Genomic DNA, 23,081 nt, shown 5'->3' on the forward strand with positions numbered 1-23,081 from the left:
AAATCAATCTAAAATGCCAGTAGTCATTGAGTCAACTCCAACTCCTGGCAACACCATGTGTGTCTGAGTAGAACTATGTTCCACAGTTTTTTTTTTTTAAATCATTTTTTTTTTGGTTGTCATTGAAAATATACACAGCAAAACATACACCAGCTCAACAGCTTCTACACTTGCACAATTTGGTGACATTGATTACATTCTTCAAGTTGTACAACCATCCTCAGCCTCCTTTTCCTAATTGTCCCTCCTCCATTAACATAAACTTTCCTGCCCCCTAAACTTCCTAGGTAACCTTTTGAGTTGCTGTTGTCAATTTGACCTCATGCATAGGATTTTCAAGGCTGTGACCTGCCATTTGTGCCACCCAGGGACTCCTGAAATATACTAGATATGGATATGAAATATTCTTGAACTATTATTTGCAAATAAGATAAAGTACATCAAAAGTGCTTGAAAAATAATGTCAAACAATGGGGGAAAATCTGGACCTTTTTTATTTCTCAAACGTAGTTTTTTGTTTTCTTAAGATAGATTTTTAACTTTTATGAATGATGCATCACTCATATGGGACATTGCCTGACCTTGGGGATATATGGTCCCTTTCAGAGCTGGAGGCCGAGGAGTGGTGCAAACACCTCTGCATGGAATGTCTGGGGACCCGGCTGAACGACATCAGCCTGGGAGAGCCGGACCTGCTGGCGGCAGGCGTGCAGCGTGAGCAGAATGGTGAGTGTGAGCTGACCTGTCACTATTTCCAATCACACTAGTAATTGTAGAGCTTCGAAACTAGACAGGGCCTTTGAAATGTTTCGATAAATTGTTCTGTTTTAGTTTTTTTTCTTTTTAAAAAAGCAAATTAATCAGTTTGGGTCGTTAAGGGTCTTTCCCAAGATTACACAGAACTAGTGAAATGGTTAAGTAAAAACAATCCAGATCTCCTGACTTCTTGCTGTGTGATGCTGTCGTTTCTCTAAATAAGTAATAAGTTAACTCACTGTACAGAAAGTTTTGCAATGTTTAACATCCTCACTTTTTCTTCTTTGAGAGTTGCTATAGATTTAGAGTCTATATTAACCTATTCGGTTTATCATGCTATCAGTAGACTCTTAGGGTATTTGGTTAATCTTACAAATCAGGAAGTACAGTGGATGTAATCTCCGAGTATAATCAAGTTGAGGTTTTTATGTCTAGTGTTGTTTACTTACCACACTGTGCTTGTAATTTAACAGACAGTTCTGATGTCTAGTAAGAATTTATGCTGCAACTTCTTGACTAACATCTCTAAGTAATGAAATTAGAGTGATGCATTTATTTTTCAGGGTGTCATTATAGTTGATGGTAAGCTAGTTTTTCTCCGTTTCTTTTTTTAATGCTTACCACCATGTCCAGATGATCTAGTAGTATGAAAAAGAGAAACTTTTCAGCATTCCTAATTTTGATGGTCAGGGTTTGGAAAGGGTGAGAGATAGTGGGGAAGCTTGACACTAACGATTAAAAAGAAATTCTGGAATCATCTATGGATTATGAATTAGATAAACCAAAAATTAAAAAATAAAACACCAAACCTGTTGCCATCAAGTCAATTCCGACTCAAGGCAACCCTATTGGACATAGTAGAACTGCCCCCTAGGGTTTCCAAGGAGCGGCTGGTGGATTTGAACTGCTGACCTTTTGGTTAGCAGCCAAGCTCTTAACCAGTGCACCACCAGGGCTTTGTAATTTAAATAGCACAAGTAAAGTACTTGATGATTATAATCTTATTAGTACTAACAACTGTGTTGTTAGTGGTCATCCCTGTCTCAGAGCATATTAAAAAGCACTTTTTTGTTTGTTGCTAAAATGAAAAAAGATGTTTGCTGCTAGTTTATCATGAACATGAGCAGATATTAAAAAACTTCCTATGTGTGATAGTTTTCAGAAAATCACCAGAGAGCTCCTGTGACTCTTTGTTTACTTCTTATTTTATATTCCTCTCCCACATTCTCTGGGGATTTCTTCTCACTGACTTGTTTTCTCAGAGCTGTGCTCAGTATGAAAGTCCATAACCACACTGCTTTAAGTGTGCAGCCCATTCGCAGTTTAAGGAAAGAAGGGAAAACCTCTTACTGATAAGCGCTTGTCAAATACTGCAGAGAGAAAATGTGCAGAGAGCTAATAAATCAGGGCTGTGGGTGGGAACATCTGTGGCTCTTTTAATGTGGGCTTTGTGCTTCTACTTAAAAGATGTGGAGTTCTATGTGGTTTCTATCCAAATGGATGATGTTACTCCCTTGGTTTATTATAATTTTAATTTCTCGTTTAAAATGTCTAAGTAATATGCCTAGAATATAAGGAGGAATCCCTAATATGGATTTGTTAGAAAGGGACAAACACAGATTTAAATGTCATAAAAAGCTCAAGCTTTTTAAAAAAAAAAAAAAAAGCACAAGCGAAAACATCATAACTCCTGCATATACTGTAAAAAAAAAAAAAGCAGACCTGAATTTATAATATCACCAATACCTTAAATGTTTTTCTTGGATTCGTTTTTTTAATAATCCCAACCTTATGCAATGGGATATATGTGCTTTAAAAGTATATTTCACAAATCTATGAGTAATGATTTAATGGAGAAGGTAGTATATGGTTTATTTAAATAACCTCTAAAAGTCCTTGGTACGCTGTAAGGAAACTGACAATCTCACTTGAACACGTTCCCTGTTGTTGTTGTTAGTTGACATTGAGTTATTCCGATTCATGGCAGCCCCATGTGTTACAGAGTAGAACTGTGCTCCACCGGGTTTTTTTTTTTTTGGCGGTAATCTTAATGGAAGCACATTGCCATGTCTTTTCTTTTGCGGTACCTCTGAGTGAGTTCAAACCTCCATCCAACCTTTAGGTTAGCAGTTGAGCATAAGCTGTTTGCACCACCTAGGGACCTTTCATACTCACTAAGACTCTTCAGTGTGTATCATTCCAAGGAAACTTCTGAGATGGGGAGATTTCATTTCCCTAGGAATCATTGTCCACAGGGATGAATTTCTCTCTTTCATTACAAAGTTCATTGCTACAGCTGTTGCTAAGGGGTCGTCCAGTCTGCATGCCCTTTCTTTAAAGTGTCGTTCAAGTTCAGACAATAGCACCTTTCCTCTGTTCCTCTTGGCACATTTATGCTTAGCTGAAATTTAAAAAAATAGTTATTCATACTATATGTGAAATGATGGGAGTAGTAATAGTAGCATCAGAACCTACCTAACTTCAAGGGGGAAAAGGAGATTCAAGACCAGCCTAAGGCTGACCCTTATGAGGTGAAGGTCAGCTATACCTCCACCCTCCAACCTTTTTACCAATTCTGACATCAGCCATCCCTCCCATGGCACTCACTACTCTTCTCAGTTTGATATCTGTTGCAGTGGCCACACAGAACTCAGAGACCATATTTACAGTTAAGTGGTTTATTAAGGAAGTAACAAGGTACAACTTGGGATCAGGATCAACAGATTAAAACTCAGGATCAGGAAGCATATAGACAAAATCTCCCATCTTCAGTGCAGGACAGCTCTCTCAGCTCCTCTCGACCATGCAGGCCTCCTCTCGGCCCCCTCAGGACAGGCTCCTCTTGGCCCTGTGGTCTGTCACTACTGACTCTGCCACAGGGCCCCTTCCAGGCCTGTCACCACCAGCTCTGCCACTGGGCCCCTTCTGGGCCTCTCTCTGTCTTCAGTATTACAGCCCTTGACCCATATTACAGCCCTTTTAGGAGGTTCCTTGTTTCCCCTCTTTCTCTGCTTCTCTCTTCCTTCTGCTTCTCTTCCTGCTTCTGTCTAAAAAAACTTCTGTGGGGTTGGCTGCATACGTGCATAACTCCTTGTCAATTTCAAGGCATGGCACTCCCACCAGGGCCATGCACTGACCAATCCCATCTTGGTAGACCACAGACATTTCATTTGCATAGTCTGTGGTCACTTTATTTGCATAGTCTATTGACCAGTCCCTTCACGGCGTATACCAATCACAGGGTAGGCTGCAGCCCGGGACCAGACAGAAAGTATCAAACTCAAATTGTTTACAACATACCCAGGAAATGTCAGTTAACCTGGACAAAAGTAACAAACTCTCTGGGGTAGAAAACTAGGGCAAAGGTAACTCCTCAGGCCATAGGGGAAAAATCTCTCAAGCTGTTTTTCCAAAGAACCAAGGCAAAATGTTACATAAAGGAACTCATTTCACCACACTCTGGTGAACAGTAAAACAAATGAACCTCTACAGAATATCAATTTTTCAGACTCTACTATTCCTTGGTCAATAATTCCAGTGTACATATGCAGGCTAGGAGAGAAACACACACACACACACACACACACACACAAAGATTGGCATAACTTCTTACATGTATTTCCTGATGCTTTTAGCTTTCTAATCAACAGGATTTTCCCATTATGTTAGTTTCCTAGGCCTGCAGTACCAAAGTACCACACAGGGTGGCTTAAGACAACAGCAATTTATTCTCTCACAGTTCTGGAGGCTAGAAGACTGAAATCAAGGTGTCAGCAGGGCCATGATCCCTCCAAAGGCTCTATGGAAGAATCCTTCTTTGCCTTTTGTAGCTTCTGGTGGTTGCCAGCAATCCTTGGCATTCCTTGGCTTGTGGCAGTATAACTCCGACTTCTGCCTTCATCTTCATATGGCTGTCTTCCCTCTGTGGGTTCATGTGTCTAAATTTCCCTCTTCTTGAAAGGACACCAGTCTTTGGATTAGAGCCCACCCTAATTGAGTATGACCTCATCTTAATTTGATCATATCTGCAAAAGGCCCTATTTGCAAATAAGGTCATATTCATGCGTATCAGGGTTTAGGACTTGAACATAATCCTTTTAGGGGGACACAATTCAACCCAGTATGCCCATACATATGATAATTTCATTTCAGAGTCTCCCCTGAAATGACTGTTGTTGTTAGCTGCTGTCGAGTTGGCCCGATTCTATGTACAATGGGATCAGACCATTGTGATACACAGGGCTTTTACTTGCTGATTTTTGGAAGTAGTTCACCAGGCCTTTCTTCCTAGTCTGTCTTAGTCTGGAATCTCTGCTGAAATCTGTTCACCATCTTAGCAAGCCTCCACTGATAGATGAGCGGTGGCTACACTTTGAGGTGAATTGGGCAAGAAGAACTACCCGTAGGATTATAAACTACATGGTCAATACTAAGGTTGCTCTTTAGCCAACTTGGACTCTAATCTTCAGATTCCATGATTATTCAGGGGCCAATGTCTCTCCTGTAGACAATAAACCCACTTATTTTACTGAAAATGTGTAGGAAAAGTATTTGTTATTTTAGCTAGCTAATTAAAATCTTTAAAGATGTGCCATCCTTTAAAGTGGTCCTTTCATTTAGCTCTGAACCACTATTACAGACTTTTTTTTGGGGGGGGGGGGCTAAAAATATAAAACACAGCAAAACCCACTCCCATTTCACAGTTTCTAGACCCAAAGATCAGTGATAGTGGTTAAATCCTTCACTTTGTGTCAACATTCTCGTTATTTCTGTTTTAGTTGTTTTACTTCCTCACTTTGTGTCAACATTCTCGTTATTTCTGTTTTAGTTGTTTCACTTTGACTTCCTTAATCTCCTTGCCCCCAACCTTCTCATCTATGCTTTAAATAGCTGTTGACCCTTTGGCCTTATATAGATTTTTTTTTTAAGGTAATACAATACTCAAAGGTGACAATCTTGATTCTTTGCACTAAACCGTTACTTAGTTTAAAGGTGACTTCAGGGGATAGCTTCAATACACAGTTTGAAGAGCTACTCAGGGCCATAGTCTCAGGGACTTCCCCAGCCCCAGTCAGTCCAGCACATTACAGACACATTAAACATAACATCTTTTAAAATAAATGAAACTCTCAGCTTCCTAAAATTTGCGTGAAGTGATTGATACGTACAGACAGAAATAAATTTTTAGTGACAGATTTCTCTTTACAGATTCAGTTAATTTTTTTCTTAAGCTATTGTAGTATTAAACTGCATAGCTTACATGCAGACAAGAAGGCAATGGGATGACGTATATAAAACCTTAAGAGAAAAAAATTACCAACCAAGAATAATATATCCTGCAAAATTCTCATTCAAATATGATGGGGAAATTAGGACATTTCCAAATAAACAGAAATTAAGGGAATATGTAAAAACAAAACCAGACTTACACGAATTATTAAAGGGAGTCCTTCAGTCTGATAACAAACAACATCAGACTACAGCCTGAATCTAGGACGCAAGATTGTACCAGCCAGATACCAACCTAGGAAATGAACTCTCAAGGACTATCCAAAACCAAAAGAATTACAACAGGGAACCAGAGAGGTTAATCTGTAAATGACAGCAACATCAGGACAATACAAAAGGAATAAGTGGTGTAGGTATAGAACTTTCTAATGGAGAGGAAGGCAAGGCAATACCAAGTAAAAAAAAAAAGTAATAATAGATGGGTTCAAGCCTAAGAAGATAAGGGTAAAGTTCAAGGTAACCACAAAGAAAGTTAACAAACCTACTCATCAAAATAAATTGCATAGTTTATCCTTCAACAGAAAACTTACTTTATTGTTTTATCAATAATTTGCTTGGATTGAGTTTGGAATTTCTTCTAAGAGGTAAGATCCATATGCATGTAGATGGAATTGAGGTGATAAGCCTGTCATCAAGGGAGGGGCACATTGCTCAGCCTTGACGGCAGCCTTGTGTTGACATTCAGAATGGCTACTTCTCCTCTGGTGTTTCTCTGAGTTCCAGACAATCCATACAGCTTGATTTTATTTACTCTGTGATTAGCTAAGAATAAACATTTATGCAAATATTTTAAAGGCAAAAGATAATGTCTGTTGCTGAGATAAAAGTAGTTATGATTAAATCCTTTGCTATAATCGTCTTTATCTAGTGCTGTCAGCTGCTTTCATATCAACTCAGAATCCCACATGGTATAGGGGAACGGAAAGCAAACACGTACCCTCTCTCTCTCTCTCTCTCTCACACACACACACACACACACACACCCACACTCTTATTGTTAGACTGCAGATAACATTGCAGCATAAGTAGATGTTTCAAACTTTAAATTCTTAAACTATTTCCAGGATCTCTGGATCTTTCATTAACATTTATCATGGCCTATATACTGATCTTAGAAAATACTAATGCATGGTGTTACAGTCTGATGGCTACTTACAAAGGATTCACAGCACATAATAGAAATTCCAGAAAACGAATGTTGTCTATAGCAGAGGTAAACATCATAAACAACTCACCTGTAGGAAATTCTTGCAATTACAGTTAGAAGTGGACTCAGAGGAAGTGTCCAGCTTGCCATTGACGCAGGAGATGCCCGTCGGAACAAAAATTGGAAAAGGAACCTGTGACTTTGTCATCTGGTTTATTTAGGGTCCAATATGAAGGTTTGTGGGTTTTTTTGTTTTGTTTTTTTCTTCAGGATCTAGCAACCGTGCTTATTAGATTAGAATCAGCATGAATTCTTACTTTAGCCTAAAAATGTCTATAACCTTTCTTCAAAACTGAAACAGTATTTCAGCGTTGTTTCTAAATTTTTTACCTGGGCTTCCATAGCAACCATGCTGCCCACATCTCAGACACGCTTGGATGCATTCACTCATTCACTATCCACCCATCAAACATTGTTGAGGACCTATTATAAGCTAAGGAAATGTAGAATTGAGCAAAAATGATCATTACTTTTCAGAAACTTAGGAAACAATGGGAGAGACAAACCTGTAAACAAAGTTTATGATTAATGCTTTTTAAAACAATGCTGTGACACCTCAGAACTTCACTGGCACCCTTGAGCATTATGCTCTTTTAAGATCTATCTATGTGAGATCAAACTGACAACAGCAACTCGAAAGAATAGATAGGGAACTTAGGAGGCAGTGAGTTTATGTTAATGGGGGAGGAACAACTGAGAAAAGCAAGGTGAGGACAGTTGTACAACTCAGAGAATATAATCAGTGTCACTGAATTGTACATGTAGAAACTTCAATTAGTATATGTTTTTGCTGTGTATATTCTCCACTACAAAAACAACAAAAATAATTTAAAATTTTTTCAATGGCATAGACCTATAAAAAAAAAAAGCAAACCCAGTGCCGTTGAGTTGATTCCGACTTACAGCGACCCTATAGGACAGAGTAGAACTGCCCCATAGAGTTTCCAGGGAGCACCTGGCAGATTCGAATTGCCAACCCTTTGGTTAGCAGCCATAGTACTTAACCACTACGTCATCAGGGTTTCCGTAGACCTATCAGCTTGTCTTTATCATTCATGCATGAATGGGTTGGCTAGGGTTTAGCCGATTTAGGCTGGGCTCTGCTGAGATTGGCTGCAAGCTGCAGACTGTGTCTAGATCTGTCCATGTGTCTCTCATCCTCCTTACACTAGCTGCTGCATGTTCTCCAAACAAAAAGTAGTAGTAGAGAGTAAGCCCAGACTTGCAACACAGTCCCAGCCTCTGCATGTGGCATAACATCTTCCTTGATGGTGAAATGTTGAATGTTTCCCCCCTAAAATTGACAACCAGACAAAGATACCCTCACTCAACTTTTCTATTCAGCATTCTAATGAAGGTCCTAATCTCTATAACCAGATAACAAAATAAAGTAAAAATTATAAGAAAGGATTGTGTACCCAGAAAACCTTAAGGAATCTACCAGAAAGCAACTGTAACTAATAAGAAAATTTAGCAATGTCACACGATACAAAGCCAGTATTCAAAAATAAATATACAGAGAAATATATTAGCAATGAACAATTAGAAAATGAAATATAAGATACCATTTACAATACAAAAAAAATCACATATTCAGTCATTAGTAAAGAATGTACCAGACCGCTACACTAAAAACTAAAATATTGCTGAGAGAAATTAAAATCGATCTAAATAAGCGGAGTGATAAACCATGCTCATGATTGGAAGACTCAGTATTGTTAAGATTATTAGTTCTCCCCAAATTGATCTGTAGATTCAATGCGATATCAATAAAAATCCCAGCAGGAATTTTTCTTCTAGAATTTAACAAAGTTGTTTATCCATTCTTCTGTTAATGGATATTTGGGTTATGTCTATCTTTTGGCTATTGTGAATAGTGCTGCAGTGAACATTGGTGTATATGTGTCTACTTGCATTGCTGCTTTCAAGTCTCTTAGGTATATACCTAGGAGTGGAATTGCTGAGAGCTACGGCTGTTAAAAGATCAGCAGTTTGAATCTACCAGGCACTCCTAGGAAACCCTTTGGGGCAGTTCTGCTCTGTCCTGTAGGGTCGCCATGAGTCAGGATTGACTTGGTGTCAGTGGGTTTTTGTTTTTTTTTAACGGTAGTTCTATAAGTTCTTGAAGAACTGCCAAACCATTTTCCACTAAATGGCTGTACCATTTTGCGACGCATTCCCATCAGCAGTGGATGAGGGTTCTAGTTGCTGCACAACCTCCCCAGTATTTGTTATTTTCCTTTTTTGTTTCCTTTTGTTTAGCCATCCTAGTTGGAGTGAAGTGGTACATCATTATGATTTTGATTTGCATCTCCCTAATGACTAATGGCAGCCCTAGTTGTGCAGTGGTTAAGGGCTAGGCTGCTAACCAAAAGGTCAGCAGTTCGAATCTGCCAGCCACTCCTTGGAAACCCAATGGGCAGTTCTACCCTGTCCTATAGAGCTGCTATAAGTCAGAATCGAGTCAATGGCAACAGGTTTAGTTTTTGGTTTTTTAATGGGACTAATGACATTGAGTATCTTTTCATGTGCTTGTTGGTCATTTGTATATCCTCTTTGGTGAAATGTTTATTCAGGTCCTTTGCCCATTTTTCGATTGGGTTGTCTTTTTTCTTGTCAAGTTGCAGGAGTTCTTTTTGTATCCTGGATATCAAACCCTTATCTGAATTATGGCTCCCCCCAGTTTCTCCCAGTCTATAGATTGTTTCTTCACTTTGTTGGTAAAGTCCTTTGATAAACAGAGGTTTTTAATTTTGGTAAGATCACATTTATCTATTTTGTCTTTTGTTGCTTGTTCTTTCAGTGTCATATCTAAGACTTTATTGTTGAAGACTAGGTCCTAAAACATTACTCCTGTTTTTATCTAAGAGTTTTATGGGTTTAGATCATACATTTATGTTTTTTATTCACTGTGAGTTAGTTTTTGTATATGGTGTTAGGTACGGGTGTAACTTCAATCTTTTACATGTGAAAATCCAGTTGTCCCAGCACCATTTACTGAAGAAATTATTCTTTCCCCCATTTGATGGATTTAGCACCCTCGTCGAAGATTAATTGACCATAGACACGCATGCTTAACTCTGGGCTCTCAATTCTATTCCATTGGTCTCTATCAAATGACATGTTATCTATATTTTACAACAATAAAAAAAAATGCATTTGGAAAGACAAAGGGCCAACATTTGCCAGAGAAAAACCAAAGTGGAAGACGTACCCTTCCTAATTTCAGGACTTATTCTAAAGTGGCAGCAATTAAGACAGAAGATAGTGAGATCAATGGAAAAGAATAGAAAGGAGGAATAGATCCACATACAATTTTTGGCAAAGGCACCAAAGCATTTCAGTGGGAAAATGAAAAAAATTTTTTTAATAAATTTTCTGGAGTTACTCAATATCAATATGGGGAACAAGGAACTTCAACCCCTAACTCACAACATACTCAAACATCAATTAAAGATGGATTCAATTTTGAGATAGGGAAAGATTTCTTAGTTAAAACACTAAAAGCGCAGGCTGTAAAAAGAAATGATAAGTTGGACTTCATCAAAATTCGAACTTATGCTTATCAAAAAAAGCACCATTGAAAAAATGAAAAAAAACACAGACTGGGATAAATTCCTAGCGATGAAGCCGGCTGCTTCCAGCACACAAGAGCCCACAAGAATAGGCAAAACTAACCTACAGTGTTAGAAATCAGGTTACTGGTTGCATCTGGGGACAAGGAAGACTCGGAAACAGAATAAGGAGGCCTTCTCTTGTGTATCTTGATACACATTTGTCAAAACTGAATGGACATTATACTTGAGTATGAACATTGCATTGTAAGTTACAATACTGTTCAATGTATTTGGTTAATGTAAAAAATACAATTCTGAAAATGCTGTAGGAAGTCTAGAAAAATATTTAATTTTCTTTCCATGGCCAAGAGTTTATTCCAAAAATTAGAGAAAATCTATTTTCTACCTTCCAGACTTCACTAAATACCGTAAACAAAGTTACTATTAGTGAAAATCTGAGATGAAATGTTTATCATAAATATGGTAGGAAAAGTCTTAGTGTTTGTGGTATATACAATTCTAAAATTCAACAAAAGAAACCATAAACCTAATTTTAAAAAAATCTGCAAAGGACATTAAAAGAGAAAAAAAATAAATGGGTAATAAGCTTATGAAAAAAGTTAAATCTCACAAGTAAGTATAAATTAATAAAATAACAGTGTTATATTTATAACATGGAATACTCTGTTCTGACATGGCTACATTCAGATGAATGCTCTGCATGCTGCTTTTTGGAGTAAGTATTTCTAAGGAGTTTCTAGAAAGCAGTTTGGCAGTGTGACCTTTAAAAGCGTTTTGAGCATCTGAATATCAAGGATTTTAAACATGATCAAAACTCTATAGACAAGAATAAAGTAGGCCTCATGAATCAATAGGAAAGGAATGAATTATTCAGCTGAAAGTCTGTCATTGTATTGCAGTTTAATTTATATTAGGCAAAAATTGGAATCACTTCAGCGTTCATCAAATGGAGGATTATTAAATAAATTATGGCATAGCTATACAGTGGAATATTATGCATTCATTAAAAATCATGTTTCTAAGGAATACCTAATAGCATCTGAAAATGCTTATAATAAGTGTAGTATATAGGGTTTAATGTTTAATATTCAGTATAATAACGTGGCACAGTGGTTAACAGCTACAGCTGTTAACCATAAGGTCTGCAGTTCAAATCCACCAGCCACTCTTTGAAAACCCTACAGGGCAGTTCTGCTCTGTCGTATAGGATTGCTACGTGTCAGAATTGAGTCAGTGGCAATAGGTGTTGTGTGTGGTGTATAAAAACACATGCAAATATGTTTGCATGTTAAAATATAGTATTAATAGAACTGAAATCACTCCCAAAGTCCACCTTTCATCCAAAGATTAGACAGGTCTATAAAACAAACAACACATGTGAGGAATGTGCACCTTAGTTCAATCAAGTATATGCAACACCTACCCCAAAGCAAAGATGAGAAGGCAGGAAGGGACAGAAAAACTGCATGAACGGACACTGAGAACCCATGGTGGAAGGGAAATGGGGAGAGTGCTGACACATTGCGGGGATTACAACCAATGTCACAAAACAATTTGTGTATAAATTTTTTAATTAAGAACTAATTTGTGCTGTAAACTTGCACCTAAAACACAATAAAATTAAAAATGTATATGCATAGTATTACCCTAATAGGAATTATCTCTATAAGGTATAATCAGTTGAATTAATTTCATTTTTAAGAATGTTTTTCTGTATTTATAGCAATGAACAAGATTTAATTGGAGATGCAGAGAAAATGCAATCAACAATCACTTTTTGTAAAGAAAAAAATTCATGGGAAGATAAAAAACATTGGGATTTTTTAAGCATTGCCGATTTATTCAAGAAAGGCAGGTATTGGCAGTTCACAGTGGCCATGTGCACTGAGCAGATGGCCCCTTTAAAAAAAAAAAAGTTGCCTTCAAGTCAGTCTCTACTCCTGGCAACCCTGTATGGCCCCTGGCAGCTGAATTTATTGCCTCTGGTGCAGTGGTTAAGAGTTCAGCTGTTAACCAAAAGGTCGGCAGTTCCAATCACCAGCCGCTCCTTGGAAACCCTGTAGGACAGCTCTACTCTGTCCTATAGGGTCACTATGACTCAAAATCAACTTGACAGCAACAAGTTTGCCACATTATGTAAAAAAATAAATTTTGACAAACTTGAGTACGATTGTAGAAATAGACAATTTCTGAAGAGGGTCACAAATTTTCACAGGCATAAATCATGCTTTGTTTCATCAGTTTAATCGCATGATGCAGGTCTCAGGATATGTCTAAATGTGGACCTCTCTGCCTTGTCAGGGTTCCTCGGTTTCTAAAGCTTCTAGAATTGGAAAGCGCCTGCTGCAATATTCCAGTATCATGGGAATTTTGGAGATAAGAATATAAAGAATAATCTTGAAATGTCTGATTGTTTTCTGCATAATATTTGGTTCTATATATTTTTCCTTTGTGTAACTTTTCAAAGTTGATAATATCAGACAATGCGGCGAGCCTAGATTCCAAACCAAGGTGAAACTGATAAGGCATCCCAGTGCTGTCAAAGTGCAGGTTTAGTTTTTCAAATACCAGATCCTTATGGATTTATCATTGGTGCTTAATTTTAAAGCAGTGACTCCGGGATTTTGCCTGAATAATCCTTAGTAAAATGTTTATTGGTTTTATATTAATAAGAAAATTTCATGTTTTAAACTGTCATGTAACAATACTTAAGTACCAAGTATAGAAAGGAACTTTCATATGTTTTCTCATATAGCAATTAGTATAGAACCCAACTTGTTGCCTTCAAGTTGATTTCAACTCATAGCAACCTTATAGGACAGAGTAGAACTGCCCCATAGGGTTTCCAAGGCTGTAATTTTTGCAGAAGCAGACTGTCACATCTTTCTCCCACAGAGCAGCTGGAGAGCTCGAACTGCTGACCTTTCGGTTAGCAGGCAAGCACTCAACCACTGTGCAACCAGGGCTGCTTTCAGCTAATAGGAAGGTGGAATGTACAAACTATGAATCTAGGAAAATTGGAAGTCATCAAAAATGAAATGGAATGCATAAACATCAAATGTTCTAGGCATTAATGAGCTGCAATGGACTGGTATTGGCCATTTTGAATCAGACAATAAAATTGTATACTATGTCAGGAATGACAAATTGAAGAGGGATGGTATTGCATTCATCGTCAGAAAGATTTCAAGATCTCTCCTGAAGTATAGTGCTGTCAGTGATACGATAATATCCGTAAACCAAGGAAGACCAGTTAAAATGACTGTTATTCAAATATACGCACTAACCACCAATGTCAAAAATTAGGAAACTGAAGATTTTTACCAACTTCTGCAGTCTGAAATTGATCAATCATACAATCAAAATACATTGATAATTACTAGTGATTAGAACACAAAAGTTGGAAACAAAGAAGAAAGATTGGTAGTTGGAAAATATGGCCTTGGTGATAGAAGTGACTCTGGAGATCATGTGATAGAGTTTTGCAAGACCAGTGACTTCTTCACTGCAAATACCTTTTTTTCAACAACATAAATGGCAACTACACATGTGGACCTCGCCAGATGGAATACACAGGAATCAAATCGACTACATCCATGGAAGGAGACAATGGAAAAGCACGATATTATCTGTCAGAACAAGGCCAGGGGCCGACTGTGGAACAGACCATCAGTTGCTCCTATGCAAGTTCAAGTTGAAGCTGAAGAAAATTAAAACAAGTCCACAAGAGCCAAAGTATGACTTGGAGATCATTCCACCTGAATTTAGAAGCCATCTCAAGAATAGATTTGACTAATTAAACACTAATGACCAAAGACCAGATGAGTTATAGAATGACATCAAGGACATCATGCATGAAGAAAGCAAGAGGTCATTAAAAAAACATGAAAGAAAGAAAAAAACAAAATGGATGTCAGAAGAGACTCTGAAACTTGCTTTTGAGGGTAGAGTAACTAAAGTGAAAGGAAGAAATGATGAGGTAAAAGAGCTGAACAGAAGATTTCAAAGGGCAGCTCAAGAAGTCGGAGTAAAGTATTACAATAAAAACTGCAAAGACCTAGAGTAAGAAAACCAAAAGGGAAGAACATGCTTGGTATTAAGCTGAAAGAACTGAAGAGGAAATTCAAGCCTCAAGTGGTGATATTGAAGGATTCTATGGGGAAAGTATTAAACGATGCAGGAAGCATCAAGAGATGGAAGGAATACACCAAGTTACTGTATCAAACAGGATTAGTCAACGTTCAGCCATTTCAGGAGGAACCAGTGGTAGTGAAGGAAGAGGTTCAAGCTGCACTGAAAGCCTTTGGTGAAAAACAGGGCTGCGGGAATTGACGGAATAGCAATTGAGATGTTTCAACAAATGGATGTAGCTCTGGAAGCTCTCATTTATCTATGCCAAGAAATTTGGAAAACAGCTACCTGGCCAACCAACTGGAAGAGACCCATATTTGTGCCCATCCCAAAGAAAGGTGATCCAACCAAATGCTGAAATTACTGAACAATATCATTAATATCACACACAAGTAAAATTTTGCTGAAGATCATTCAAAAGTGGCTGCAGCAGTACATTAACAAGAAACTGCCAGAAATTCAAGCCAGAGTCAGAAGAGGACATGGAATGAGGGGTATCATTGCTGATATGTGATGGACCTTGGCAGAAATCAGAGAATACCAAAAAGATGTTTATCTGTGTTTTATTGACTATGCAAAGACATTTGACAGTATGGATCATAACAAAATATGGAAAGCATTACAAAGAATGGGAATTCCAGAACATTTAATTGTGCTCATGAGGAATGTGTACACAGACCAAGAGGCAGTTGTTTGAATAGAACAAGGGAATACTGCATGGTGTAAAGTCAGGGAAGGTGTACGTCAGGGTTGTATTCTTTCACCATACTTATTCAGTCTGTCTGCTGAGCAAATAATCTAAGAAGCTGGACTGTATGAAGAAGAATGGAGCATCAGGTTTGGAGGAAGACTCATTAACAACCTGTGATACACAGATGGCACAACCTTGCTTGCTGAAAGCGAAGAGGACTCGGAGCACTTACTGATGAAGATCAAAGACTACAGCCTTCAGTATGGATTACACCTCAACATAAAGAAAACAAAAATCCTCACAACTGGACCAATAAGAACATCATGATAAATGGAGAAAATACTGAAGTTGTAAAGGATTTCATTTTACTTGGATCCACAATCAATGCCCATGGAAGCAGAAGTCAGGAAATGAAACGATGTATTACATTTGGCAAATCAGCTGCAAAAGACCTCTTTAAAGGGTTAAAAAGCAAAGATGTCACTCTAAGGACTAAGGTACGCTGTACCCAAGCCATGGTATTTTTAATCACCTCAAATGCATGTAAAAGCTAGATGATGAAAAAGGAAGACTGAAGAAGAATTGCCACCTTTGAATTATGGTGTTGGCCAAGAATAATGAATATACCATGGACTGCCAGAAGAACAGACAAATCTGTCTTGGAAGAAGTATAGCCAGAATATTCCTTAGACACAAGGAGAGACTTCATCTCACATACTTTGGACATGTTATCAGGAGAGACAAGTCCCTGGAGAAGGACATCATGCTTGGTAAAGTAGAGGGTCATTGAAAAAGAGGAAGACCCTCAATGAGATGGATTAACACAACGCCTGCAACAGTGGGCTCAAACATAGCAACAATTGTGAGGGTGGCGCAGGACCAGGCAGTGTTTCGTTCTGTTGTGCATGGAGTCGCTATGAATCAGAACTGACTGGAGGGCACCTAACAACAATAACAAGATGTCATCTAAATCTTTTCAATTCACTTATGCATTCTTTTCCACCTTTCACCAGTCCCCACTGTGAGGATTTGCACTCTGTCCCTGTTTATTATTACTGGGTTTTATCTGCTAACATTTGAGCGCAGAGACATTCGTAATGATTCTTCTGGGTCCTCTGTAGTACTACTCTTTAGATTATATGGAGTATTTTATGTACCGTCCACTTGAAGTATATTCAATGTCAGGATTATTCTTTTACTTCTTTTAATAAAATATCACTCTATGGATGTAAATATCAAGAATCGATATAGTCTCAAGCAACAATATAATTGGTTAGTGATATCTATTTTATAACTATTTTGAAATAATTATTATTTCTTGGCATTTTGACAATGATTCTCTAGTTGCAAACTTCAAGCTTTGGAATTGATGGAAGGATTTAGGGGAATTTTTTACTTTCCAGTTTTATAATAACAGTGCTTTTTCTATGTACAACAGAAGCCACTAACATATGATTAGTTCCAAATATAGAAGCTATATTTTTATAAATAAAATTTATATAAATAAGGAAACCCTGGTGGCGTAGTGGTTAAGTGCTACGACTGCTAACCAAAGGGTCGGCAGTTAGAATCCACCAGGCGCTCCTTGGAAACTCTATGGGGCAGTTCTACTCTGTCCCATAGGGTCGCTATGAGTTGGAATCAACTCGACGGCACTGGGTTTATAGAAGCTGAAGTTCATCAAAAAGGTCTCTACCAAAGGAAAGAAGATTGTTGTTCAGGCGTTATCTGCATTTTTGAGTTACCCGTTGGGTCCAAGTTTCATTTATATTGTTATATGAGATCGTACCCCCTTTGATTTACTACTTGTAATCCCGCCGGAGCAGGGATTGTGGTAGGAAATGTGAGTGATGTATTTAATGCTAAATGTCTTTACTTGGTGGCACGAAAGAATTTTAAGATTTATGAAATGCATATATATTTGGGCTTTTTAAATTGTAGATAGTAAGACATTGTTCTTCATTTTTCAGCTGTAGAATGGATCTCACTTGTCATTTCTTTAGCAAATGAATGTGAAATCCATGTGTATCGGTTTCATGGGCCAGTCATCAAAGTAGAAAAGGAAATCATTAGATTATCTTTTGTGCAAAAATACCTAGATCCCTTGAATATAAATAGTCATCACATGGTTACTAAACTTGAAGCTAGCATGCTTGTGTTAAATTAAATCCATTTGGAATCTGGGTATTGCTCTTTGGTATCAGTGATCCTAACTGTGCAAAATACCTGCCACAGAAAAGATTCTGTTACGCAAACCAGCTCAGTCCTAGCAAACATTCGACTTTGAGATCATCGCATTGTGAATAATAGCACTTCCCTAGGCCTATCAATTCTCTTCCAACTTCAGCTTCACCATTTTGCTTGTAAAATAATTAATCCAACAGTACTGTCTTTAAAGCACTATTCACAATTAAGTTCTAACTTACAGAAACGTGCCTTCTAGTGGTTCTTAAGCTGTTGTTATCACACTGATTATTTTTTGTAATTCCGCTGTCATGTATATCAAATTCCTCATGACATATATTTATTTCATTCGTACAGCCAACCCATATTTATTGGTTGCCTACTATAAACCCAAAATGGTCTAGAATCTAGGGATGTTTTATAGGACACTTATAGGGCATTTCTAGGTACTTGACTTCCTGGAATTAACAATCTAACATTGTTTATCAAAATAAAGTGCATTTAAATAAGCACTAAAGGCTGCAGATTTTGTAATACTCCTTGAAATATATAGAAAATTCCAAAGCAGGATTTGGAATCACTACCTAATAATCAGATTTTCAACCTAGAATGTGCAAAAATGACAAAAAGTAATGTCTTTTTATTTTACTTATCAGAACAATGACTTTAGTTCTGCAAAAGAGAGTAATGAATATCTGCCACTATTATATGGTGAATTTCACCATGAGTAAAATTTGTTCTGAGATACAAACAGAGTTATTTTTTCAGTACTTACTAAGTAACTAGTGAGTCAATCTGGGTTTAATGCTTTACGTCACAGAGGTGAAATTGAGTAAGTTCTCAATGAAATAAAGAAATTCCTCACAGGAAGTACGTAAGTACCATGACAGCAGAGACCCTGTCTAGCTTTTTACTTTTAATTTTTCAGTATACAATTTGACAATTTAATCCCCATGGTAGAGAATGTATGCAACAAAAAAGCTGTAGAATGAGCAAGTGAATGAATGAGTGAATAAAGAAGACTTTAATAACTCCTTTTGCCACACACAAAGTGAAAGAAGATGTGAGAGACATGGAAGTGCTTTCTGAAGTTTGCCGGTTACAAATGAACGCACTGCCGCCAAGAGTCACACTACTTTACGCTTAACGTTCTCCATTCTTCTTTCTTTGCAGAACGATTCAATGTGTACCTTATGCCTACACCTAATCTGGATATTTATGGTGAATGTACAATGCAGATCACTCATGAGAATATCTATCTCTGGGATATCCACAATGCCAAGGTCAAACTGGTGATGTGGCCTCTCAGCTCGTTGAGGAGATATGGTCGGGACTCAACGTGGTTCACGTTTGAGTCAGGAAGGTAAGCGCTCAGTGTGGTGACCAAGTGCCGGAGGCGGGAGCAATCTTGAAGGGAAGGTTGTAACCACTGCCACCCAGGATACTCATTGTTTTTTTTAAGGGGTAGAAGTTACAAAATATATCATTGCTTCAGTTACAAAATATATCATTGCTTCAGATTCCTGTCGATAACCTGTGTAAAGTTGTGTTAATTGTATGGCAGGATTATTGCCTTATTCAAAATAATTTTTGGCTTCTTCCACTGACATCAAATTAGTTTCATAATTATCTCAATAATGCACTATTTTTTTTGCAAATGATTGCAATACTCTATTTTGGTGGATCCCCATTCAGTAGGTTTTTCATGAAATTCAGTATGTCCTTGCTTGGATTAGTTGTCAGTTTTTTTGTTTGTTTCAATAGCGCTTTTGTTGAAAGTTTATGCGGCAAATTAGGTTCCCATTTAACAATTTCTGCACATACTTAGTTACGTTTCCTACATTGCATCAACATTGTCACTTCCATTCTGGTTGTTTCGTTTCCATTATTCTTGCTTCCCTGCCTCCTCCCCACCTTCCCCAACCTTCTTATCTTTGCTATAGGGTAAATGTTGACTGGTTTGGTTTCACATAGATGATTGTTTTATGTATATTTCTACAAGGAGCACAATACTCACAGGTGGTATTATTTTATGAGCCAATCTATTATTTATTTGAAAGATGACCTCTGGGAGTAGTTTCAGTTCAGAGTTTAAAGAGTATCTCAGGGTGAGAGTCTCGGGGGTTCCCCAGGTCTCTGTTGGTCCAGTAAGTCTGACTTTTTTTTAAGATTTTGAATTTTGCTCTAAAATAGTTTCCCATTCTATCAGAGTATCTGTTGTGGCCCTGGTCAGAGAAGTTGGTAGCAATAGCTGGGCACCATCTAGCTCTCTTCTCTGGATAGGTGAGGCCATGGTTTGTGTAGGTGATTGGTCCTATAGACTGGTTTCTTCTTTGAGTCTTTGGTTTCCTTCTTTCTCTTTTTCTCCAGATCAGTAGAGACCAATAGTTGTATCTTAGATGGCTGCTCACAAGCTTTTAAGACCCCAGACCTTACTTACCAAACTAGGATATGGAACATAAACTTTATAGCTGTGCCAATTGACTGAGGTGTCCCATGAGACTATGGTCCTAAGCCTTCAAACCCAGTAAACCAATCCTGCAGGGTGTTTGGTTATGTCTGGGAGGTATCCATAACTCTGCACCCTATGTGCTTTATTATAAACATATGAATATATGTACAGCACTCACAAACATGTATATAGATGTGCTTACAGATACACTATATATGCTCACGTATATATACATATTGCTGAGCAAATAATTCATGAAGCTGAACTATATGAAGAAGAACATGGCATCAGCATTGAAGGAAGACTCATTAACATCTGGTGATATGCAGATGACACAGCCTTGCTTGCTGAAAGCTAAGAGGACTTGAAGGACTTACTGATGAAGATCAAAGACTACAGACTTCAGTATGGATTACCTCTCAACCGAAATCTTCACAACTGGACCAATAAGAAACATCATGATAAATGGATAAATATTGAAGTTGTCAAGGATTTCATTTTACTTGGATCCACAGTCAACACCCATGGAAGCAAAAGTCAAGAAATCAAATGATCTATTGTATTAGGCAAATCTGCTGCAAAAGACCTCTTTAAAGTGCTAGAAAGCAAAGATGTCATTTTGAGGATTAAGGTGCATCTGACCCAAGCCATGGTATTTTCAGCCGCCTCATATGCATGTGAAAGCTGGACAGTGGATAAGGAAGATAGAAGAAGAAGTGATACTTTTAAGTTATGGTGTTGGTGAAGAATATTGAATATACCATGAACTGCCAGAAGAACGAACAAATCTGTTTCGGAAGACTTAGAACCGAGAATGGAGAGACTTTGTCTCACATACTTTGGATAAGTTATCAGGAGGGACCAGTGCCTGGAGAAGGACATCATGCTTGGTAAAGTAGAAGGCCATCAAAGTAGAGGAAGACCCTGAACAAGATGGGTTGACAGTGATTGCAACAGTGGGCTCCAACATTGCGACAATCGAAAGGATGGCACAGAACCTGGAAGTGTTTTGTTTTGTTGTACCTAGACTCACTAAAAGTTGGAACTGAATCGACAGCAGCTAACAACAACATGAACCAAAACCCATTGACATCCAGTCAGTTCCAACTAATAACAACCCTAAAGGACAGAGTAGAACTGCCCCCTAGGTTTTCAAGTAGCACCCAGCGGATTTGAACAACATACACACCTTCATATACGCATATATGCATACATATCTATCTGTGTAACCACTCACATATTTTTTGGTTGTTACTGCTGTTGTAAACAAATTGTATATGTTATAGCGTTTACCAATAATGTCCCTTTTTTTTGTGTACTTCTTAGTGTCATCCTTTACATAGGTTAAGTCGTTTGTGCTTGCTTCAGTAACTTTCCCATCACCAAAACTAACAGTTGTATTCTGTCTAGACAATGATTTCCCTTCCCTTGCCCTCCCATGCCTGGCAACCACCAAAGAATGTTGATTTCTATATGTATACGTATTTTGGTCTTTTTATAAAAGTAGGATCACATAATATTTATCCTTCTGTGCATGACTTATTTCATTCCACATAATGTCCTCCAGATTCATTCATGTTATGTTTCGTGGACTCATCATTATTCTTTATAGCTGCATAGTATTCCATTGTATGTATATACCACATTTTGTTTATCTGTTCCTCTGTTGATACGCACTTAGGTTGTTTCCATCTTTTTGCTATTGTGAGTAATGCTGCAGTAAACGTAAGTGTGCATACGTCTGTTCGTGTCATTGCTATTAGATCTCTAGGGCATATACTTACGAATGGGATTGCTGGATCATAGGCTATTTCTAGCTTTTTGAGGAAGCGCCATACCATTTTCCATAATGGCTATACCATTTCACATGCCCACCAGGAGTGGGTAAGGGTTCCAGTCTCTCCACAACCTAGCCAACTTCTGTGAGTTTTTGTAAGCAATTTCAAAAGGAATTTTACATAAATATTATTTAAATCTTTTTAGATTTGAGGTAAGTTTAAAAAATATTAACTTACCAGATTTGTATGTTAAAAATATCAGTTAAGTATAAATATTAATTCACAATAACTGAGGAAATGTTGGTAAATGCACATTTATGAAATGTGTACCTCAGACTTTAAAGCCTGGTGTGTCAAGACAAATATATTGGCTTCTTGATTGTAGCATATGGTCAGAGTCCATAAATATTTGAAAAGAATGCTTGTTTCACAGTTATTATTCACAGCCATTGATTTAGACATTTGCTACGACTAACCAAATTAATGTCTCTATACTATGTCCACTCGGTGATATTGTTATCAGGCACTTAAGATAAGACTTAGGTTTGGGGATTCTATATAAGAATGTTTAATGCATCACTCTTCACACAGGGGACAGGATGATCACTTTCTGAAAATGAATCCGTGGTATTCTCATGTAATTGCAGTCAGGTTCCATTGTATTTGACATGACAATGTAAAGTGTGTAAGTTACTTCTTACAAAACTGTCTGAAAACCAGTTGCTGTTGAATCAACTCTGACTCATGGCAACCCCAAGTGTGTCAGAGTAGAGCTGTACTCTGTAAGGTTTTCAATGGCAGATTTTTTGAAAGTCAATTTCCAGGTCTTTCTTAAGTGCCTCTGGGTGGACTCAAACCTCCAACCTTTTGGTTAGCAGGGAGTGTGGTTAACTTTTTGTGCCACCCTGGAACTCTCTTATTCAAGGTTAAAAAAAATAAATAACCACTGCCACGGAGTCGATTCCAACTCATAGCAACCCTATAGGACAGAGTAGAACTGCCCAATAGGGTCTCT

General features: G+C 37.7%; 1 protein-coding gene across 1 annotated transcript in view; it reads left to right on the top strand.

Annotated features, from left to right (window-relative positions):
* The window catches only part of DOK6 (docking protein 6), a 436,821-nt gene that overhangs the window by 256,530 nt on the left and 157,210 nt on the right, over positions 1-23,081 (top strand). Inside the window, exons 4-5 of the mRNA XM_049902004.1 lie at positions 607-726; positions 19,010-19,199. Of these exons, the coding sequence (XP_049757961.1) occupies positions 607-726; positions 19,010-19,199 (310 nt within the window). The remainder of the gene's footprint in view (positions 1-606; positions 727-19,009; positions 19,200-23,081) is intronic.

The sequence above is a fragment of the Elephas maximus genome, chromosome 11, assembly GCF_024166365.1.
Source record: "Elephas maximus indicus isolate mEleMax1 chromosome 11, mEleMax1 primary haplotype, whole genome shotgun sequence".
NCBI classification, from domain to species: domain Eukaryota; kingdom Metazoa; phylum Chordata; class Mammalia; order Proboscidea; family Elephantidae; genus Elephas; species Elephas maximus.